Source organism: Neurospora crassa, linkage group IV (assembly GCF_000182925.2).
Source record: "Neurospora crassa OR74A linkage group IV, whole genome shotgun sequence".
Taxonomy (NCBI): domain Eukaryota; kingdom Fungi; phylum Ascomycota; class Sordariomycetes; order Sordariales; family Sordariaceae; genus Neurospora; species Neurospora crassa.
This window is the reverse complement of record NC_026504.1, coordinates 5,771,269-5,789,680: the sequence shown is the minus strand read 5'-3', so window position 1 is coordinate 5,789,680 and position 18,412 is coordinate 5,771,269. Positions and strand designations below refer to the sequence as shown.

General features: G+C 53.9%; 4 protein-coding genes across 6 annotated transcripts; 1 reads left to right on the top strand and 3 right to left on the bottom strand.

Moving 5' to 3' along the window:
* Nucleotides 1–490: 490 nt before the first annotated feature.
* NCU05198 (general amino acid permease) lies at nt 491–2,399 on the bottom strand (the record flags this gene model as incomplete). Its single annotated transcript, XM_957104.2, has 5 exons — nt 491–530; nt 581–730; nt 784–1,472; nt 1,530–2,152; nt 2,213–2,399. 5 exons carry the CDS (start codon nt 2,397–2,399, stop codon nt 491–493), a joined length of 1,689 nt encoding a protein of 562 aa, XP_962197.2.
* Nucleotides 2,400–3,588: 1,189 nt separating this feature from the next.
* Nucleotides 3,589–8,840, top strand: NCU05199 (the record flags this gene model as incomplete). 3 transcript variants are annotated; one of them, XM_011395834.1, is made up of 6 exons in its annotated part: nt 3,589–3,804; nt 3,868–5,545; nt 5,663–5,728; nt 5,786–5,831; nt 6,213–6,321; nt 6,397–8,840. In XM_011395834.1, the coding sequence occupies exons 2-6, from the start codon at nt 4,507–4,509 to the stop codon at nt 7,633–7,635; spliced, it is 2,499 nt and encodes an 832-aa protein (XP_011394136.1). In that variant the 5' UTR covers nt 3,589–3,804; nt 3,868–4,506. The 3 variants fall into 3 exon arrangements, with proteins under 3 accessions (XP_011394136.1, XP_011394137.1, XP_011394138.1); XM_011395836.1 differs by lacking the exon at nt 3,589–3,804 and having other exon boundaries at nt 4,328–5,728; nt 5,786–6,321; nt 6,400–7,569; nt 7,672–8,457; XM_011395835.1 differs by lacking the exon at nt 3,589–3,804 and having other exon boundaries at nt 4,267–5,728; nt 5,786–7,569; nt 7,672–8,457.
* Nucleotides 8,841–9,103: 263 nt separating this feature from the next.
* Nucleotides 9,104–13,195, bottom strand: NCU05200 (Pro-apoptotic serine protease nma-111). Its single transcript, XM_957106.3, has 3 exons — nt 12,283–13,195; nt 9,723–12,220; nt 9,104–9,571 (listed from the first exon to the last, which is right to left on the bottom strand). Exons 1-3 carry the CDS (start codon nt 13,029–13,031, stop codon nt 9,327–9,329), a joined length of 3,492 nt encoding a protein of 1,163 aa, XP_962199.2. The 5' UTR covers nt 13,032–13,195; the 3' UTR covers nt 9,104–9,326.
* Nucleotides 13,196–13,785: 590 nt separating this feature from the next.
* NCU05201 (potassium channel protein) lies at nt 13,786–16,494 on the bottom strand (the record flags this gene model as incomplete). The annotated part of the gene is made up of 6 exons (XM_957107.2): nt 13,786–14,539; nt 14,591–14,737; nt 14,798–15,471; nt 15,528–15,836; nt 15,889–16,201; nt 16,283–16,494. 6 exons carry the CDS (start codon nt 16,492–16,494, stop codon nt 13,786–13,788), a joined length of 2,409 nt encoding a protein of 802 aa, XP_962200.2.
* Between the last annotated feature and the right edge of the window lie 1,918 nt (nt 16,495–18,412).

The following is an 18,412-nucleotide window of genomic DNA, read 5'->3' as shown; positions in this document are numbered from 1 at the left end:
GGGGAAGCGGCCCGTCTGTGATATTTATATTGTTTCTGGTTCTGCATGTGCCATGAAAACTGCATGCAGTGTAGTTCAGCCGGTTTTGTCTGTACAGACTGCAGGCCAGCGAAAATGTCGGGGAAGCCCGAGGAGCTAGGAAACACCAACTGCTAAATGTAAGGAGAATGAGGATGGTAGATTTGATCACGTTCAAGTTTCCTTCCACACTTGGGACGCGCTTCCTCGGTCGTACTTGCAGAGATATTTACCTGATCCAAGCGCTATCCAAACAATCCTCTTCTCCCACTGCGCGGATGGTCTTGCCATTCCCTACTACAATCCTTTATTCATTCTTTTCGGGAAGCCACGGAGTAGCAAACAAGTCACAATGTGACAGATGCGGACTCGAGGCGCGGGTCAACCAGCGTTCCCCTGAGAAAAGAAAGAAAAAAGCAATTCAGCTTGGGCCAGAGGAAGAGGCAAGAACCTGATAGCTGCCTCCTGGTATTTAACCAAAAAGCCAATCCAAAACCCATTCGAGCCGATTCCTGTCAAAACGTCAGTCTTCGAGTTCTAGCAAGCTTTGGGTTTGACTCACCTAGACGGGGTTGGCACATAATTTGCCTGATACTCCTCCACTTCGTCCAGATTCTTGTGCAAGTCAATTTCCTCGGCCTTGTGGAATTTCGTCTTCTTCACAATCTTCCACACCACAAAGAGCACAGGACAAACCCCAATCATGGTGTACCTGAGACTGTCAGCCACATCACCACCGAAAGCACGGTGCCCAGAACAACTCACGAGAACAAAAACGTAGCAACGCTCCACTGCCCCGGCAAAAACACCGTATATCCTCCCACAAACGTCATGACAAAGCACCCGCAAAGCCCATACCACCCCGCATAGGGCTGGAAAAGCCCCTTGTACGGCAACTTATCCCTACTGACCCCCTGCGCCTTGAGCGCCGCGTACCACCTCAGATACGAAGTGCAAGTGACGCTATAGTTGATCAGCTGGCTAGCCGTCATCAAGCTAATGAACCACGAGAGCACCACGGCCGCGCTGTTGCTGACCTGCAGAAACGCCAACAAGCCAAAGCACAGCACGATCATGACACAGTAAATGGGCACTCCGGACCGGGTGCACTTGAGCAGCGCCTTGGGGGCCTTGCCCTCGAGCGCCAGACCGTAGAGGGAGCGCGAGGCGCAGTAAACGTAGCTGTTGCCGGCGGAGAAGGCGGCGGTGAGGACCATGGCGTTGACAATGTCGGGGAGGACGCGGATGCGGAGCCGGTTCATGGCGACAACGTAGGGAGAGGCGGCGGCGCCGGGAGCACCGGAGGAAAAGGCGAGGGCCATCTCGGCGTCGTTGTAAGGGACGAGAATACCGACGGCGAGAGAGCCGAGGACGAAGAAAGCGGTGAGACGGTAGAAGACGGCGTTGAAGGCGCGGGGCATGACGACACGGGGGTTTTCTGCTTCGCCGGCGGCCTGTAGGTGTCAGTTTTGTTTTGTTTGGGTTGATTATGTGGATAAAGGGATACACACCATGGCAACGTAATCCGGTCCAGCAATGGTAAAGCTTGCCTGAATCAAGCACTGAAGGAAGCCCAGCCAGCGGCCAAGGGAACCAGTGTAATACAACTCGGTGAAAGCGCCGGGGTCCTTCCAGTATCTGAACCCAAATCGATCTCCCAGGGGATTTCCGCCCACCATGACGACAAAGGTGAAGATGAGCAATCCCACAATGAGCAGAAACTTGCCCAGCGCAGCCCAGAACTCGGTTTCACCATACCACTCCACAGCCAGCAGGTTGACCAAGCCGTAGATGACCAGCGTAATGGCAATGATGCCGCCTACAGGTACGGCGTCGCTCCAGTAGTGGATGATCAGGTTACAAGCAGTGAGTTCAAAGGGCACCATGGCCGCTTCGAAGATGAAAAAGTTCCAGCCTGCAGCGAATCCAAAGGCCTCGTCCACGTACCGGCCCGCAAAGCGAATGAAGGGCGAAGAGATGGGCAGATAGGTGACCATTTCGGCCATGCACATGGCGATGGCCAGGATAAAGGTACACCAGATGGTGAAGGCCAGAAACAAGCTGGCAGGCCCTCCGTTGAGGAGACCTTTGCCGATCTGGACGTAAAAGGCCGTACCGATGGTGCCTCCGATGCCTGTTTTTGGTGACTTGTGTTAGTCAGTGGATAGGACAGGAAGAACAGGATATACCGCACCGATCAGCTGGATATGGCGCGACTTGAGCTTCCGATGGGTATTGTCGCCGAGGGTGCCACTAGACAAGGAAGCGACCTCATTATGAGCGATATCGGCTCTAGAACCAGCGACCTTTTCGGCGTCCGCTGCCTTGACGGGTTCGAGGTTTGGGGGTCGTCCCTCGATGTCCACTCCGGTTGACAACATGCCGAGAGATGGGGAGCCTCTCAGTCAATCTGTCTGGTGGATGGAAAGATTTGCTTGAGAAGTAGAGAGAAGAACTCGACGACGAAGATCATTGGGATAAGGTTCGTGACAGTCCAAGTTGGATTGACAGAAGGATGGGCAAGTGTTTTTGCCTGCCCTGGCAGTTATTTTGAGTGTTGTCTACAAGTAAGTGATTCGGTTGACGCTACAGATGTTCCGGGAGGAGAGATAGGGAAGAGCTTATAAGTAGGTATAAAAAATGATGTTGTAAGAATGAGGTTGGTGGCAGGTGATGGTTGCGTCCATCGATTGAAAGAGTCATGAATTGTTGGTACTGTGTAGCCATGTGCTTCCTTAGCAAGGGTTCAGCCAAGTCATGCAGCAGGCTACATTCAGAGCCACAGTCCGTATCGCATCCAGTCACTAACGGCAATGAGAAGAGTGTGGTGTGTAACTCGAAGTGTGTTTGTTCATACCATTCTGAGAACGTGAAGGCTTCGACTGACAAAGAAAACATCATCTGCTCTGTCTGTAGCTGCTAGCTGCAGTTTTGGTAGGCATGTGTATAATGTAGCAGGCACTTTCTGTTAGCGGGTAACCGACCAGACAGCTTACATGTGATAAAAACACTGTCCCAGCCCCTGGTCTCCGCGTGCAGTGCTTTGCGGCGTCCTTGTGTCCTTGGCCATGCGGGCTATACGGCATCATGGAGCCATTTGCCGGGCCGGGGCATGACCGGACTGTCTTCGGAAAGAGAAGCCATCGATAGCTAGGTAGGCAGAGGTTGGTCGGTCAATATCGGAAGTCATGTCCGTGTAGACATTGGATCCGAGGTTGTTGTCTCCGTCTGCCCTGTTTCTAAACAGAGGCAACCCAGAAATGAGTGGACTTTTGGCCCTGGGGACTCCCGTCAGCCTGGGGAAGGTTGGGGAAATACGATACCCGACGTGGGATGAAGATGCCGACTACCATACACTACAGTGGCCCAAGTGTGGGTTATAGTTGTGGTCAGTTGAGAACTGGTCCAAGCTCCCAAATTTATTGTTTACTGTTTCAAAATGGGCCACCGTAGAAAGACCCACTCTTTTATTTTGGCTACCACCGCCAGCTGGAGGTTTGTGACAGGAACAAGTTGCGTACATACACGATCAAGTACGAATATTACAGCTCTGAGGTGATAGAGGTAGAGGTAGAGGTGGTCAAGAGTGTATCCGTCTTGATTCCTTGTCGGATCCAAGCTACACATCACCTCCACTACTTGCCGAGTTGAGGTTTCTTCGAGGTTCAGGCCCCGCGTGCTTATCACAAGCTTATCGCAACCAAGTTTATTCTTCAACAACAACAACAACGGCTGTCACCACCAAGTTACCAGGAGTCAACAAAAACAGCCGCGTCTTGTCCTTGCGTATGTCAACAATCCTTCCTCTACCTACGCTACAGCTGTATCTAATCCGTCACGCTTCAACAGACGGGGAAAAAAGACAGGGGAACTTGCCTGCTTCACTGCCCTGCCATGTAAATATTAATGCCCTGCCTGCCCCGCATCCTGCCAATCCAAGCAATCCATGGAAGCCCTGGCCAGTGACGCAGCCCGCCCTGCCCTGATCTTCAAACCACCTAGTCAGCCTACCTAACAAGCCGCCGCCATCTTTCTCCTCCTCCAGACAACGAACCAAACAGCTCGACCGCACATTCGCTCGTTGATCCCGCCGAGATTTCACCCACCCACCCACTCTCACCCGACTGACTGTTGTCATTCGTGCCCGACAACTGAACTGAACCGACAACACCACTTCACGCGACCTACTGTACCTACCCATTCACCACCTTTGCTTCAGTTCTCTCTCCCTGCCGTGCCGTGCTGTCCAACAACACCCAGACATCCATTGCCTCTCGCTAGCAAACAAAACATTCCAACCGACCGACCATAGCAACCACCCTTGTTCGTCGCAACCTACCACGTCCCCATCAAGTTTTGGATCATCTCTCCTCGTTACATCGCTCTGAACAGCGAGTCTTTCGACATACACGATACCATCGATATACACTACCGAGGGGGAATGCAAGCTTTTTCTGTCCCTTTACCCAACATCACAACGCCGTCAACATGGTAGTAAAGCTGGACTACGACCGCGACTACTATGCGGACCTCGAACTGTCCTCCACGGCCGATGTCGTCGAGGTGAAGAAGCAGTTCAAGAAGCTGGCCCTGAAATACCACCCCGATCGCAACCCAGGAAAAGAGGAGGAGGCCAAGGATCGCTTCATCCACATCCAAGCCGCACATGAGGTCCTCACCGACGTGTCCATGAAGGCCAAGTACGATGCCTACCGGAAACGAGGATCAGCTTCTGCCAGCAGGTACGCGACTGCCTCTGGCCACCGCGGAAACCCCTACTCCAACGTCTCGGCCGAAATGGCTGACCGATATGGCGCCCCTCCCACGCGACGAACCCCTCATATGCCGTCTCGTCCCGACCCCGGTCCGTCGGCACACGCACGCTATTCGTCTTGGGCGTCACCGTCGTCCTCCTCGTCTTCCAGACCGGTTCCCCCCAAAACGGCCTCTGCTGCCGACAATCTGCGCGCTTGGGATGCCATGCGCTCAAGTGCCAAGACAGGCCAGACATCTTCGTCAACGCCCAAGTCGTCGGGTTATGCGTCAGCTCGAACGGAACGGACCGAACGGACCGAAAGCGCCAGGAGGGAGCCGCCTCCCGTACCACCACGGACCGCGGGGCAGGCTCGTCGTGCCGATGCTGCCTTTGGTACCACCAGACGGGCTGGATATTCTCCGGATTCCCCAGTCGGCGACGAGCCACCCGTTTCGAGGCACAACTACACTTCCAGCGCCCACTACACGGCCACCACCAACATGTTTGAGGATACCGCCGCTAACATCAGGAAGTCACGGCCGCAATCGAGTCCCACCCCCGTGGACCCCTTGAGCGAAAAGTTCAGCGAAACCTACTTGGACAGCAGGCAACGGACCCCCTATGCCTCGCATATCGGCGAAAAGTTCAACCCGTTTGAAGGTGCCAACGTCAACCGTGCAAAGTCCATGAAAGACCCATCCCGGCCCACCCAGGAATCCGAGGAAGAGGCGCCCCCTCCGCGCTCGTCGCGACAACGCAGCGCTAGTGTCGGTGAGTCCAACAGCTTCGGGAAGGCGGCCAACGGCGGAACCACATCCTCTGGAACCTCGAAAGCTGAGCCGCGAGCCAGCGCGCGTTATTATGCCCAGGAAGCTGAACCCAGGTCAGCGCCCAATACAGAAGCCAACCCTACGCCACGTGCGTCCACCTCATCTATGAGGAGCCACTCGAACGGTATGTCAGCCAGATCTGGACCCCGGAGAACTAGTAGTGGCTAACGGTCTTGCACAGCTCAAGCCGCAACCTCGGAATCGGCGCAGCAGGATGGCCCCAAAGTGTACGCCCCATCTCCTTTCTTTAAACCCGATGAATACTTCCAACAAACCTCCTCTTTCGGTCACCCCAGCAAGATTCGACCGCCGCATGTGTTCAGTCGTGCCGGCGCGGAAAGTTACCGCGGAAGAGCTCATCAAGAGACGGCAAATAACCGGGCGTCTCATGGCAGGAACACTCCGAGTGGAGATCAGTCGACCTCCGGGGACAAGTCTTCTTTTGAAAAGGACATGCATGACCAGCTGCAGCTTCTCCTGGGAAGGCGTAAGATGCATTCACGGAGACAGCATATCAAGCCGATCGACGACCCCCTCTCGCCCAGAAAGACGAACGCACACAACAGGGTCCAGAAGCAGCGAGCGACTAACAGCGTATACCCCCATAGTTTCGCCGTCCCCGACGACGATGGATACACCCCGAAGCCGCAGGCGTCGGCCGACTTTACCCGCAGTGGCGTTCATAATATCAACGCCAGCTTTGTGGACCAGGAAAAGGTTGGTGCAGGATTTCAATTCAACGCCGGTGGACCGACCACCATGCCCGGAGCTGACGCCTTTTTGCGCGCAAAGCAGCGAGCACGCTCAGTCCCCCGCGGCCGCCAATCGCCCCTCAAAAAGACGTATACCTCTTCCAACGAGTCGGTTAGCGGCGCAACTCGTCCGCCGAGCGAGACAAACGATGCAGGTAAGAAAGCCAGTGCCTTTGACGCCGGTCAATGGCAAGCGGAATTCGGCCCGCATACCTTTGTTCCGCCCCCGCCAGCCAAGAAATCGTCGACTTCGCCTACACGAAATGTGCGACCCATCCGTAAGCCGAGGCCGGTCAAGATGACTGCGGGCACTGCGGGCTTGGTGGATGAAGAGGAGACAAGCAGCAGCGAGGGAAAGAGCAGGTCGAACTCGGCAGCTGGTGTCGATGAAAGTGGTATCAATGGAGGCGCGCCTAGCCCTATGGCTATGGATATCGATGAGCCTCCCCCGCCACCTACGCCGGCACACGCTGTTCCTCCTGCCGCGCCGCCTCCGACTCCCGCTCATGGCATTCCCACCATTATCAACCTGAACGGGGGCAGCGCGCGCAATGTCAACTTGGAGCCGTCCAAGCCAGAATGGCGCTCCGGCAACCTCAACAACAACGGCGTCAAAACTTCCAACGGCGGTACTAGCTCGCGCCGTAGCAGCAGCGCTGCCAACGCCACTCATCGGCCAATCTCAGTTCCCAACGCCGGCTCAGAAGACAGCGACCTTCGCCCCATCTTTGGCAACTTTGACGTCGACAAACTGGTCAGCCCCAGTGGCACAGGCCTAAGTTCGTTCTCGGCGGACCTCAAAACCAACCTCCCTTTCGAATCAAGGGCATCGACTACACTTCCGCCCTTTGAGCGCGAAAAGATCAAGCCCAAGAACATCAACTTCCCCACGCCACCCAAGGCGCCCAGCCCACCAGCCGCTCTGGCAACCCCTAGTCAGGTGACGCCCTCGCAGTGGGCGCTGTACGCCGAACAGTTCAAGTTGTACATCCACCAGTTCAACACCTTCAACGGGCGCGTTGTAGACCACTTTGCCGCCCGCAAGATCAAGAACGAGCAAAAGGGCCCCGCGTGGGTCACGCAGCTGGGCGACAAGGAAATGTTGGAGTATTTGGCGTGGATGGAGGAGGATAAGACGGTGATGCAGAAGTGGGCCCAAGCTAGGGAGGCGCACGAGCTCAATGTGATGGAGTTTGCGAGGTGGAAGGAGAGGGTCAGGAGCGGCGGTGGGGCTGCTGCTTCTGTGGCGGCGGGGGATGGAACCGGAGGTGGGACGTGACTGTATGGCGGTGCCCGCTACAACCGCTTTGGCAAGAGAACTGGTCTGGGTACGAGTGGTCGGATGACGAGTGAGGAGTGGGCAAAGGATTTTTGGAGTCAAGGGGTGAAAAAAGGGAGTTGGAGGGAGTGGAAGATGAAAATCGAGAATGAGGGCGAGATGTTTTGGGTGCGGTATGGGGAGGTGATCAAGAAAGTCACGAGTCGGGCCATCATGACCGCGATGGTTCACGAGGCTCTTCTCAGACTGGGATTGTTCAGTCAGATTGGCGAGACGGTCTTGAATCTGATTATGGGAGCGGTCGTTGTGTTGGTTTCGGGGTCCGCGGCGTGGTTTTTGTCCAAGTTTGCTGTGGACGATGAAGACGAAAACGGAACCGAACTCTTGGGTGAGCACGACCACAACCATGGACAACAACGGCAGTCCGACTACCAAAAAGACGAATCACGTCAAGGGATGAGTGACATTGAAGAAGAAGAAGATGCCGACGACGAAGATCAGACCGAGCCCGAACCGCCATCTTCGTCAGCCTTATCCGAGTCATCCTCATCCGAAGAAGAATACGAAGGCTCCGACTACGTCTTCGAATACGAATCCGATTACTCCGACTATCAACCCCGCCGACAACGATCACGTAGCCGATCGCGTAGCCGAAGCCATCAAGAAGTGGATATTGAAGTGGAATACCTTTCCAGCTTCTCGCTCGACGAAGCCGAAGGATATTCGTACGGCGGTAGTGAAGATGGTCCTGGTGGACCGAGATACGGACAGGAAGGAGGTGAGGGGTATATTTCGAGTTGGTCGGGGAGAGGGTCGGATTAGATGTCTGGCTTTTTGTGTCTCCGGCTGCTGGTGTCATCCCGGGGATAAAAGCTTATGGGCGGGAGATGTTGAAATGTTAAAGAAGGGAAAGCCTGGGCTGGACATGACAGGCATCAAAAGAAGAAAGCATTTGTGTATTTTGTTTCTTGATACCCGGATTGGAGGTTACGTTACGTTACGTTATGAATAGCTAAGTACATGTAGTGTAGGTATGCACTATAGGAGGTGGATGGCTGGTTGGGAGGGGGTTTTGTACCACTCTACCTATCACATCACTCTCTCTGCCTGTGTGTTTTCGGTAATGGATGAATGGATGAATGGAAAAAACATGATGACTATAGACGAAATGAGACGAGATTACAAACAAGACCTGGATTGTTCCGATAAGTTTGTGTACACATAGAGATGAGCGCAAATGCCTTGACCTACATAAAGAGAGCTATGTGAAATTGATAAGAGATGAAAAAGGCCTCGTAACGGATGATTCAACGAGACATGTCGATTTTCAGAAAGAAATGCGTATTTAAGGAGACATTTTTCTTGTGGAACGTAACAGGTTGAAATGGATACGGGAAGGGGGGGGAAAAAAAGGGAAGTTTGACTCGCGGTCTTCAGCAAACAAACAAATCAGTACCGGACTGTGTGTAGACAGCTCACCAATCCATGCATCCATTTCATACCTTATCTTATTCTCCATGACATCCCATTGTCTTCATCATTGCCTGCCTATTATTGCCTTTGGTATACATTTAGATCCCTTCTTATTCTTCCGATATCCCTCTTCTTCTTCTTCTTCTTCTTCTTCTTTTTCTTATCCCTCCTCTCCTTCAACAACCCCATCCAATCAAAACTCCACTCAGTGGTTACACCTAACAACACCCATCAACATCCCCCTCCCCTCCTTCGCCTTGATCCTCCCCTAGCACCGCAACACCCACGCCCTCGTGTCCTTCACCCTCAATCTTCTTGCCTCCTTCGTACGTGATTCTCCTCCATCCCGTCAGCGGCTCCGAAGGGTCCTTGATCAGTTCCGTGGTGGGGAAGTAGTGCTCGTTCTTCTTCATGGTGACGACCCAGGGGACCGAGTCGAAAGTCATGCATTTCAAGCGGAAGTCTATCATTTGCGGTGGTTAGTTGAGAAGGTGACTAAAGGTAGAAAAGGGTGATTATCGAGCGAAGCGAGCGACAAAAAAGGGGGGGTTTGGGGGTCTCCCCGCAAACAAACAAAAAAGGAAGGAAATAAAAAAAAGAAAAAAAAAACTCACAAGTATTATCAGGGATCCCCACCACCGCGTCCAAGAAGCTCTTCAAATCGGGCGTGCGCTTGCCATTAACATGCGTAACGAAATTCGTCGGGGCAAGTCCATATTGATACGCCGGGCTTCCCCGAGTCCGGGCGCTCACATAGACCTCGCTGAAGAGCTTGCTGATCTGCTGCCTGACAGCGAGATGCGGCCTGTGCAAGATGGCGCCGCAGAAGGAGATGGCGTGGTCGGTTTCGGCGTCGTCGGCGGCGACGGTGGGCAGCTTGATGTGCAGCTCCTTGGTGTTGCGGACGATGACGGCGTCGAGGTAGTCGTGCGAGTACATGACGTCGAGCTCCGAGATCTTGGTGATGAGCTGGTTGTTGAGGGTGAGGAGGATGTCGCCTTCCTTGAGGTGGTCGCCGGCGGGCTCGTTGCGCTCGTAGGTGCGCTTGGTTACCAGGAAGAGCTGGTGGTGGGCCGTGTTGACGAGGGAGACCTTCTGGATCCACTCCTCGGACACGCCCATGATACGGGCTTGGGACATCTGGATGGCGCGGAACTCGCAGCTCAACAGGCGCAGCTTGGGGGTGATTCCCTGCTGGAGTTGCGAGATAACGGGCAGGAGGGTGGGTGTGGCCAGGCCGAGGTGGTATTCCTCGTCGCGGTGGCTGCTGGGGTTGCGCTCGCCGAGGTAGGTGAGCCAGAGGGCCTGGACGGTGCCGTCTTGAGCGACAAGCACGCCGCTGCCGCACTGGCCTGAAAGGTTGGTGTCGACAGTGATGGCGTCAACATTGACAGCGCGGTATCGAGGCGCTCCGGAGTTAGCGGGAATGGTGACGGCGAACATCTCCGTGACGGTGGTGGCAGTATGGACAATGCGGCCAATGCGGTTGTATCCAATAAAGTAGGTGGACGCGCCCTGGCTGATCATCTCGCTGGACAGCTTGGCGGAACGAACGGGAGCGTCGACAAGTTTGGGGTCGTATTGGATGACGGCGTAGTTCTGGAGTGGGTGCAGGAAGACCACCTTGCCCTCGACAACGATGGAGTCGGCGATGGTGATGGTAATGTCGCACAGGTCGTAGGGAACAATAGCCCGGGAAATGATCACCAGGCCCTTCTCCGCGTCAATCACCAAACCCATGCCCCATTTCCTGTTCTTGGGGAAACCATCTAGTTTGACGGGCATGGTGACGCTGACGTGGACGAAACTCTTGACAAGGTCGGCGACAGCCGGATGAGAGGTGTTTTCCAGTTGGATGAAGGAGGCTTTCCTGGGAACAGGAGCGACGGCAGGAAGGGCGTCACTGAGGTTGGAAAAGTCCCAGAGACCCGTCTTGTCGTTTCTCACAGCCAGCTTCATCTTCTTGGCCCAGTGCCGGTCGACGTAGATAACGGTGGTGTGTAGGGTGTGCATATCCCTCAGGTGCTTGTACGTGATGACGACACGAGCCTTGTCGGGAATGCCCTTCATCACCTCGATGAAAGTGTCCAGGTCGGGCGTCTCCTTCTGATCGATGGATTGGATGATCCAGCCGTTCTCGTTGTTGTCGAACCGGAAAGATCCACCAGCCTCACAGACGTAGACACCCTTGCAGGCGACACCGTAAAGGCGGGCCTGCTGGTAGGAAAGGTTGTGGAAGCTGCCGCCAGACACAGACACGAAGCGATCAGGGGTGATCTGGTGCAGGTCGCCAACCTCAATCTCCACCTCGACCTCCTCGCCGCCGCGGAGAAGCATAAGCTTGACCGTTTGGCCGACGCTGGAGTCGAGGGTCTCCTCGAGAGGGATGAACTGGGTAAGAAGCTTGCCGTTGACCTTGATCAAGACATCACCCTCCTCAAGCTTCTTGTGAGAAGGGCCCTCGGGAAGGATGATCTCGGCGACCAGCATGTTGGTCTCCTTGGGGAAAGCCTTGCGGACCTGAGCCTCCCATTCGGGGGTAAGGCCCAGTCTCCGACACTCGTCAAAGGGCTTCAGCACAAACTGACACTGGATATCGCCACGGGTGATGGGCTTGCCCTCCTGGAGACACTTGAGCGCCCGAAGCGGCCTGTCGAGAGGAAGGAAGTAGTCGGTCGAGGCGCCATCGGCTCTGCCACCAGCCTGCAGGGCCACGGCAAAACCGTCCTTGTTGACGACGGGAGAACCCGAGGAACCACCGCTGGCGGCGGCGCTGGCCTGGTAGTAGCATGTGTTGAAATCACTATAACCGTCTCCGTACTCGGGAGCGTTACGATCCAACCTGCTGATCACACCAGACAGGATACTAAGCTTCTCTCCGGCATCGTTACCCACCACGCGAATTTCTATGCCGACACGGGCGAGGTCTGGTCGCAGTGGTAGGGCGGCAACAGGCATGTACTTGATGGCCTTGGGATCGAACTTGAGGATGCCGAAATCGTGGACGGGATCGCGGTAGACGGGGTAGGCATCGACCTCTTCGTGGTTGTCGAAGATGCAGTATCCCCAGAAGGGACCAGAGCCAACGACGTGACGATTGGTCAGGATGTAACTTTAGTAACACGAATTAGTGGTCAGCGCAAGACAACAAAGGAAGGGATATGTATAGCTAACCCCCTCTCGGCATCCACAACGAAACCGGTGGCCTCGCTTGTAAGGGCCGGGTCGGTATCGAAGGAGCAGGTCTGGCAGAATCGGATCGAGACAACGTTCCGGACGACATTCTCAATGGTAGCTTGCCACTCGGCCGTATCGGCGCCGGGGGCGAGAGGCAAGACGTGGCGGGGTTCCTCCTCGTAGTGACCGTCAAAGTCTTCGGTCGGGGTGTTTGCATCGGCAGAAGACATGTCGATATCGCCGTTGGTTCGGTGGTGCTTCGCCAGGCGGCCATCTGAAGAGTATTGGGGAGGCTCCTTGCGCTTGGAGCGAGCGACGGGGCTTGTGCCGTTCATATTTGCGGAATAGGAAGATGCGTCACCGTAGCTGGAGCTGGAGCTGTTGCTGTTTCCGGTCGTCTGACTAAAGGCGCGTGTTGCGGTAGAGGTAATATGGCTGGCCGTTGAGGTGTCTTTTCTCGTTCGCGTGATCGAGGCGTGGAAGGGTAGTTGGTGGTGGACACTGCAGTTAAGGACCGGCAGAGAGTGGCGCGAAGTGAATGTTTGCTGCTGCTGTTGAGGAGACGTGGAAGTAGACTGGAGACGCAATTGGTGAAAGCGCGACAAGGCGGAAGACGAAGGTAGTGTTGTTTGTAGTGGTAGTGCTGTCAAAGCAGTTGTCGTCGTTGTCGTCAAAGATGGTGAGGTCGGGATGCGCAGAAGGCGTGGTGGTGGCACTCTGTGACGGGCAAACAGCACAGGCCGCATTCAAAAGGTGGTGGACAAAGGCCGGACTGATCTTCTTGTGATCAAAGGCCAGTCAGTCTTGTAGTGTAAGTACGGCGAAAGAGCGGCTTCCTCTTGTCGTCTTCTATCGCGTGTTGTTGGTGGTGGTGAATCACCTGTCGCTGGACTAAAAAGAGGAAAAAGAGAGGACAAAGTGAAGCTTGGACTTCTTGGAATTCTAAGAACGAAGTCTTGAAGCCAAGACTTTACAATGACCCGCGCTTGGCTGAGCTAATCAGGTACGTAACCGCGCCCCTGCCTGTAGTGTTCGCTACAAGTACACAGTAGTGTACCTAGCCGAGACCCCTACTTTTGGCATAAGCGTTTTATTATAATTCTATTGATCACAGCCTAATGCTTTAGGATAACGTTGCAACCCGCCATCCGTCCACTTGACCGAACAGGCATGTTTTGACGACATCACCACCACCATCCCCAGATTCACAATCTTCGCTTATCTCAACATCTCATAGAGCCGTTTCCGTCTCGCCTGCTTCCGCTCCGTATGCCAACATAAGATCAGCCCCGATGCATCCAGCCGTTTGCCACCCAACGCTATCAGGAACATCTTGTTACACAATCCCTTTGGATTCTATCAAGTTCACCCAGCAACTTGCAAACTGCAGGGGCCCGGGTTCCGAATGGTCATGCAGAGGAGAAATGATATGGCTAACCAATGTCTTTGTTTACATTATCTACTCATCGCCTGAAACATGTATGGCTTGACATCCTCCTTTTAGCTTGGTGAGACGTCCCGGTTTCTCCTCCCTCTTTCACTTTCCTCTTCTATGTTATTAAGCAGTCTCTGCTCTGTCTCAATACGCAGCGGATCTAGTTCAGCATCTGTGGCCTCGCCATGTTTTGGTTGCGGCCGAGGTTTCTGATGAGAACTGGAGCGGGTATACCTGTCCAGTGACTCGCACAAGCGATCCAACACCCATTCCGCTTCAGTGATATCCGCCAGCAGGGGAGAATCTTCACTCAGCCAGTCCCCTGTCATCGTGATTCCCTCATCATCTACCTCCTCTTCTCTTTGAGTGAACTGAATCAGCTTGGTAAAGAGCTGCCATTCTTCGTACGAATACCGCTTTTGAGGGGAGAAGCGGAGGTCATGCGCTATGGACTTGATGGTTTTGGAGAGCAGCGAGGGGAGGTCTTCTTCCTGTTCGTCAGCACCTTCAGCTGGCCCTTCTAGATTTCCTGGCTGCTCAGTGCCCGCGCCAGCTTCACGTGCGGACTCTTCCGCGTCCTGTCTTTTACCCACGAATTTTTGCAACCAAGGATGGTTCTGGATGTACTTGTCTAGCACCCCACGCTTCGACGTCGGCATGATGGTCCAGTCAGCCACCTTGAATGCACCACGGTTGACGGCTCTGACGACGGTGGACGACATTTCTTGGAAGAGAACGGTGATGATTGGTACGGCAATGAGCGACCAGACGATGAAAAACGGCTTGCCGATGTTGGACTTGGGAGCGATGTCGCCATATCTGCCACAGCGGTTAGTCTTGGCCATTCAGGGGAGGCAAACAAGAACCAACCCAATGGTGACTAGCCACACCCAGCAAAAGTACAGCGAGTCAAAGTAGGAAAGATTTGATATCCGCGCTTCGGTGAGCATGAAGACGACGGCACCGAACCCCCAAAGAATGGAGAAGGCTAAGAAGGCCATGGCGAGGGCCCAGTACCTGCCGCCCTGTCAGTGATCCAGACAATAATGGGAAGGGACAGGGAAGAGGCCATCTCACTGCTTCCACCGCTTGGTCTCGTCTTGGATTTGCCTCATGGTTTCGAACCGATCCCTGTCATCCTTCAAAAGCAATAGTTTCTGTCTTCTTTGCTTTCTCTTGTCCTGTGATAAAGATTTCTCGCCACTGCCATTTCTCGTAATCTCTTCAGCCCCCTTTCCGTTATCATTACCAAAGTCAAACTTCAGCATCTTCTGCCTTGCCTCCTCCTCTTTGGTTCTGTTCTCATTTTCTCCCCCTTTTGCGTCAGCAGCCCTCTCGACCGAATGGCCCTCGCTTGCACCACCAACCTCAGCCCGAGAATGCCGTCGAAAAGTGACCATCCTGCCCGCAACCTCCAACCGACCATACTGCGCCAACGATGACCTCCTCGCACTAAACGCTCTCCTCCCTCCATTTCCCCCCCTTGCGTTGCTCACCTTTCTTTTTGGTGGCAAACCCAACTTCTCTCTCAGCTCGTTTTCATTCGTCACCGACATGCCCACTGTCGACCGTCTTGAGTGTTCCTGATGTCGCTTGATGATCTTGTCGGCCGAGATGTTGGCGGCGAATCGGCTGACGCTGGAGATGACCAGACCGAGAAACAGAAGACCGAGAGTTTGGAAAGGCATGAGGAATGCCCTGCCGGCGGTCGTAGCGGGTGCGAAGTCACCGAAGCCTATGGTTAGGATTGTCTTTTCGTGATCAGCTTTTGACAGAGGTACATCAGAGAAGGTTTGAAGTGACTTACAACATCACAATAATACAATCCGTCACAAAAGCCCCCAGGCCAGTCTTCCAACCACGCAAACACCGCTCCTCCGCCCGCCAACCAAACGAAGAAGAGCATGGTCTGCAAGATCAGTGTCCTTTGGTCATCGTCGAGGTCGAACTGCTGCGGGTAATACCCCCTCAAGTAACCAAGCATGTTGATCGCCAACAAAACCGCTCCCAGAGCATAAAAGAAGGCTGAGAAGATGGCATGATAATACCCCTGGGAGTATATCTCGGGCCAAACCGGCGGCGAATGAATATGCATCGCCAGGAGGATCGCAACCAACTGCTTCCGTTAGCCACCTCGCTACCTCAATTCAGGGAAACGGACAGCTCACAATACCAGAACTAAACACCCACGCCCCCACTGCCGCCGGTATAGCAACCACGTACCTCACCCTCCCTGTGAAATTCAGCAACAAGAAGAAGTTGCCCGCAAATCCACAAATCAGCGAAACAATGTTGGCGTTGATCTCCCACTTTGGGTCCGGAATGCCAATTCCATTGTCATCTTTGCCATCGGGCAGGATGCCGGAGTCGGGAAGAGTCACTTTCCAGGTGGTTACCAGTGAAGCAATGGACAGAACGTGGGAGAGCGGACCAATGGTGGCGACGAGGAGGGGGATGGCGGTCGAAGCAGGCCACCATTTTCTGTATGTCGGTAGAAGGGTGTCAGTTGGGTTGATATGGAAGGTGAATAAGGTGGGAGAGGGAAAAGGGAGAGTGGATCACTGAGGCAGATTGTCATTTCGACCGCGCAAATTGATATGCCCGTTGAAGAGGGTGCGGACTTCATTGTTTGGCGGTGGCTCTCTAGAGGAAGAGGTCGGGTTGGGCCGTGGCCTTGATCGGACGGGGTCTGAGAAGGTGAATATTGATGTTGGTCGATCGGAGTTTAGACGACCTCGTCTTCTAGCACTTGACGGGGATGACTGTTGCCCCATGATTGACTTGGTCGTAGTTGTGCGATCACCAGGAACTAATGTAAGGAGGGGATGTAGCAAACGCACTCAAAGTAGACTGGGCTTTCGTTGTTGGGAGAAGAAGACTAGGGAGTCAGAGAGGGAAATGGAACGAGATATACCTCCAGCTTGTACTTCATCCCGTCGGAATGCCCGACAGGCTAGCACTGACTGAGGTGATCATCACCAACAGCAGCACAACCATCTCAGCCCTAGAGGGACACTCGACATTTAGCACGCCAATTGTGATCGCAAAAAGAAGAAAAGAAGCTGTGTCGCCACCCGGGACTTTTGGCAGGTGGGTGTTTGTGGGACTTCGCCCTCTTGCCATACCGACGTTACTGGCAAGTACCGTGTCTCTGATAGTTCCTTCCTCACTACTTTTCGCCCATCTAACTTCGGCTTGGAGGTCCGCATATTTCCGTTGCGAACCGAGTCGACCGGGCAGTACTAACCTTCTGTCATCCTCTTTCCAGTTCCTGTCAATTATATTGTCATACGTATTGGCTTGTCAAAACCGAAATCATTCCTACGAAAAATGCCAGGTGCAAGCTGTGAATAGGTATCTCCCACTGCCTCTTGTCAGGATCTAGATTGATTATGCTGAAGAATGACAGAATGATCAAGCAACTACAAATCGATGCAATATGGACAGAATATGTCAGCAATATGCCACATCGCTGCATATGAAGGCGGCCGAAACCAGCTTCAAACTACCACTTGCATCTGCTAGCTAATTAGACAAGAAAGCAGATGACCCAATTCATATCCTGCTTTGAGCCCCAATATCTTGTCTTTCCCTGTTTCTCAACCTTTCATCCAACGCTCATAATTACATGCCACAGTCAAACGACAACTCCGAATGTCTTCACCGGCCGGAGATGCGGGATTCTACTATGACCCCTCGGGGAACATCCGACCACGTCGTTATTTTGACCACGAGGGCCGTCCCTTGCCCGGAAACACCACAGACACATCATATGCTCCCATCCCAGGCTCGTCACCGTTAAATACTACCATTCCTATCAGCACCAAGCCAAAACAAGAGCACAACCCTAGTTCGGGGAGAAAAAATGAACACCTCCCTCTGCGTTTGAGTTTCCTTCGGAAAAAGGCAAAAAGGGCATGTACCAACGCCATTAAATTGGCTAAATTAGTAGCGCACCTACAAAAGACAATCGATATGCGTTCCGGAAGTCACCCAACAACCAAATCGGAGCCATCTACGAAGGACGCGAATCCCACCGCTTCCCCTGCTCTAGACCCGCGATGCCGAGCCCGGAGTTTGAGAGTCACCTCGCAACCGATATGGAAGTCGTTACCTCCTCCAGATCTTCCGGAATTTCCAACAGTGTCTGCGTAACCGACTGTCACTGCAAAACTCTCGCTGGACCGGCAATCCTTTGATACCATACCTACAAGATCAGAGTCGTGACATCGCAGAACATTGTTTGCAACGCAACCCCTTTCATCCTCAGACCCCAAGGATTGTCGTGTGGTGGCCGTGGGCGACGGATGAAGACCACAGGTCTTGTCTTCCATCCGCTTTTGTGAAAAGAGGCGAAACTCCACCAGGATACGAGTTGCGCCCGTTTCACAGTTCGGCGCTGTGGTTACCAGGGTGACTTACGACGATGCAAAGACTGGGAAGCAGCATTGTAGGGGAGTAGGTACATAGGGAACTCGGAAGAATTGGTACCTGGGGGCGGACTGGACTCGCAGACCCAACTTTGACCAAAATCACCACTACCCACTGCCAGGAGTATGTACAAGGATACTCGACCTCAAGTTCAGCGACAACGGAAACAGCGACGACGGCAACAGCGACGACGGCAACAGCGCAAAGAAAGGCAATCAAACAGATGAGCGAGCAAACATAGGTGCAGGGGGTACATATTTT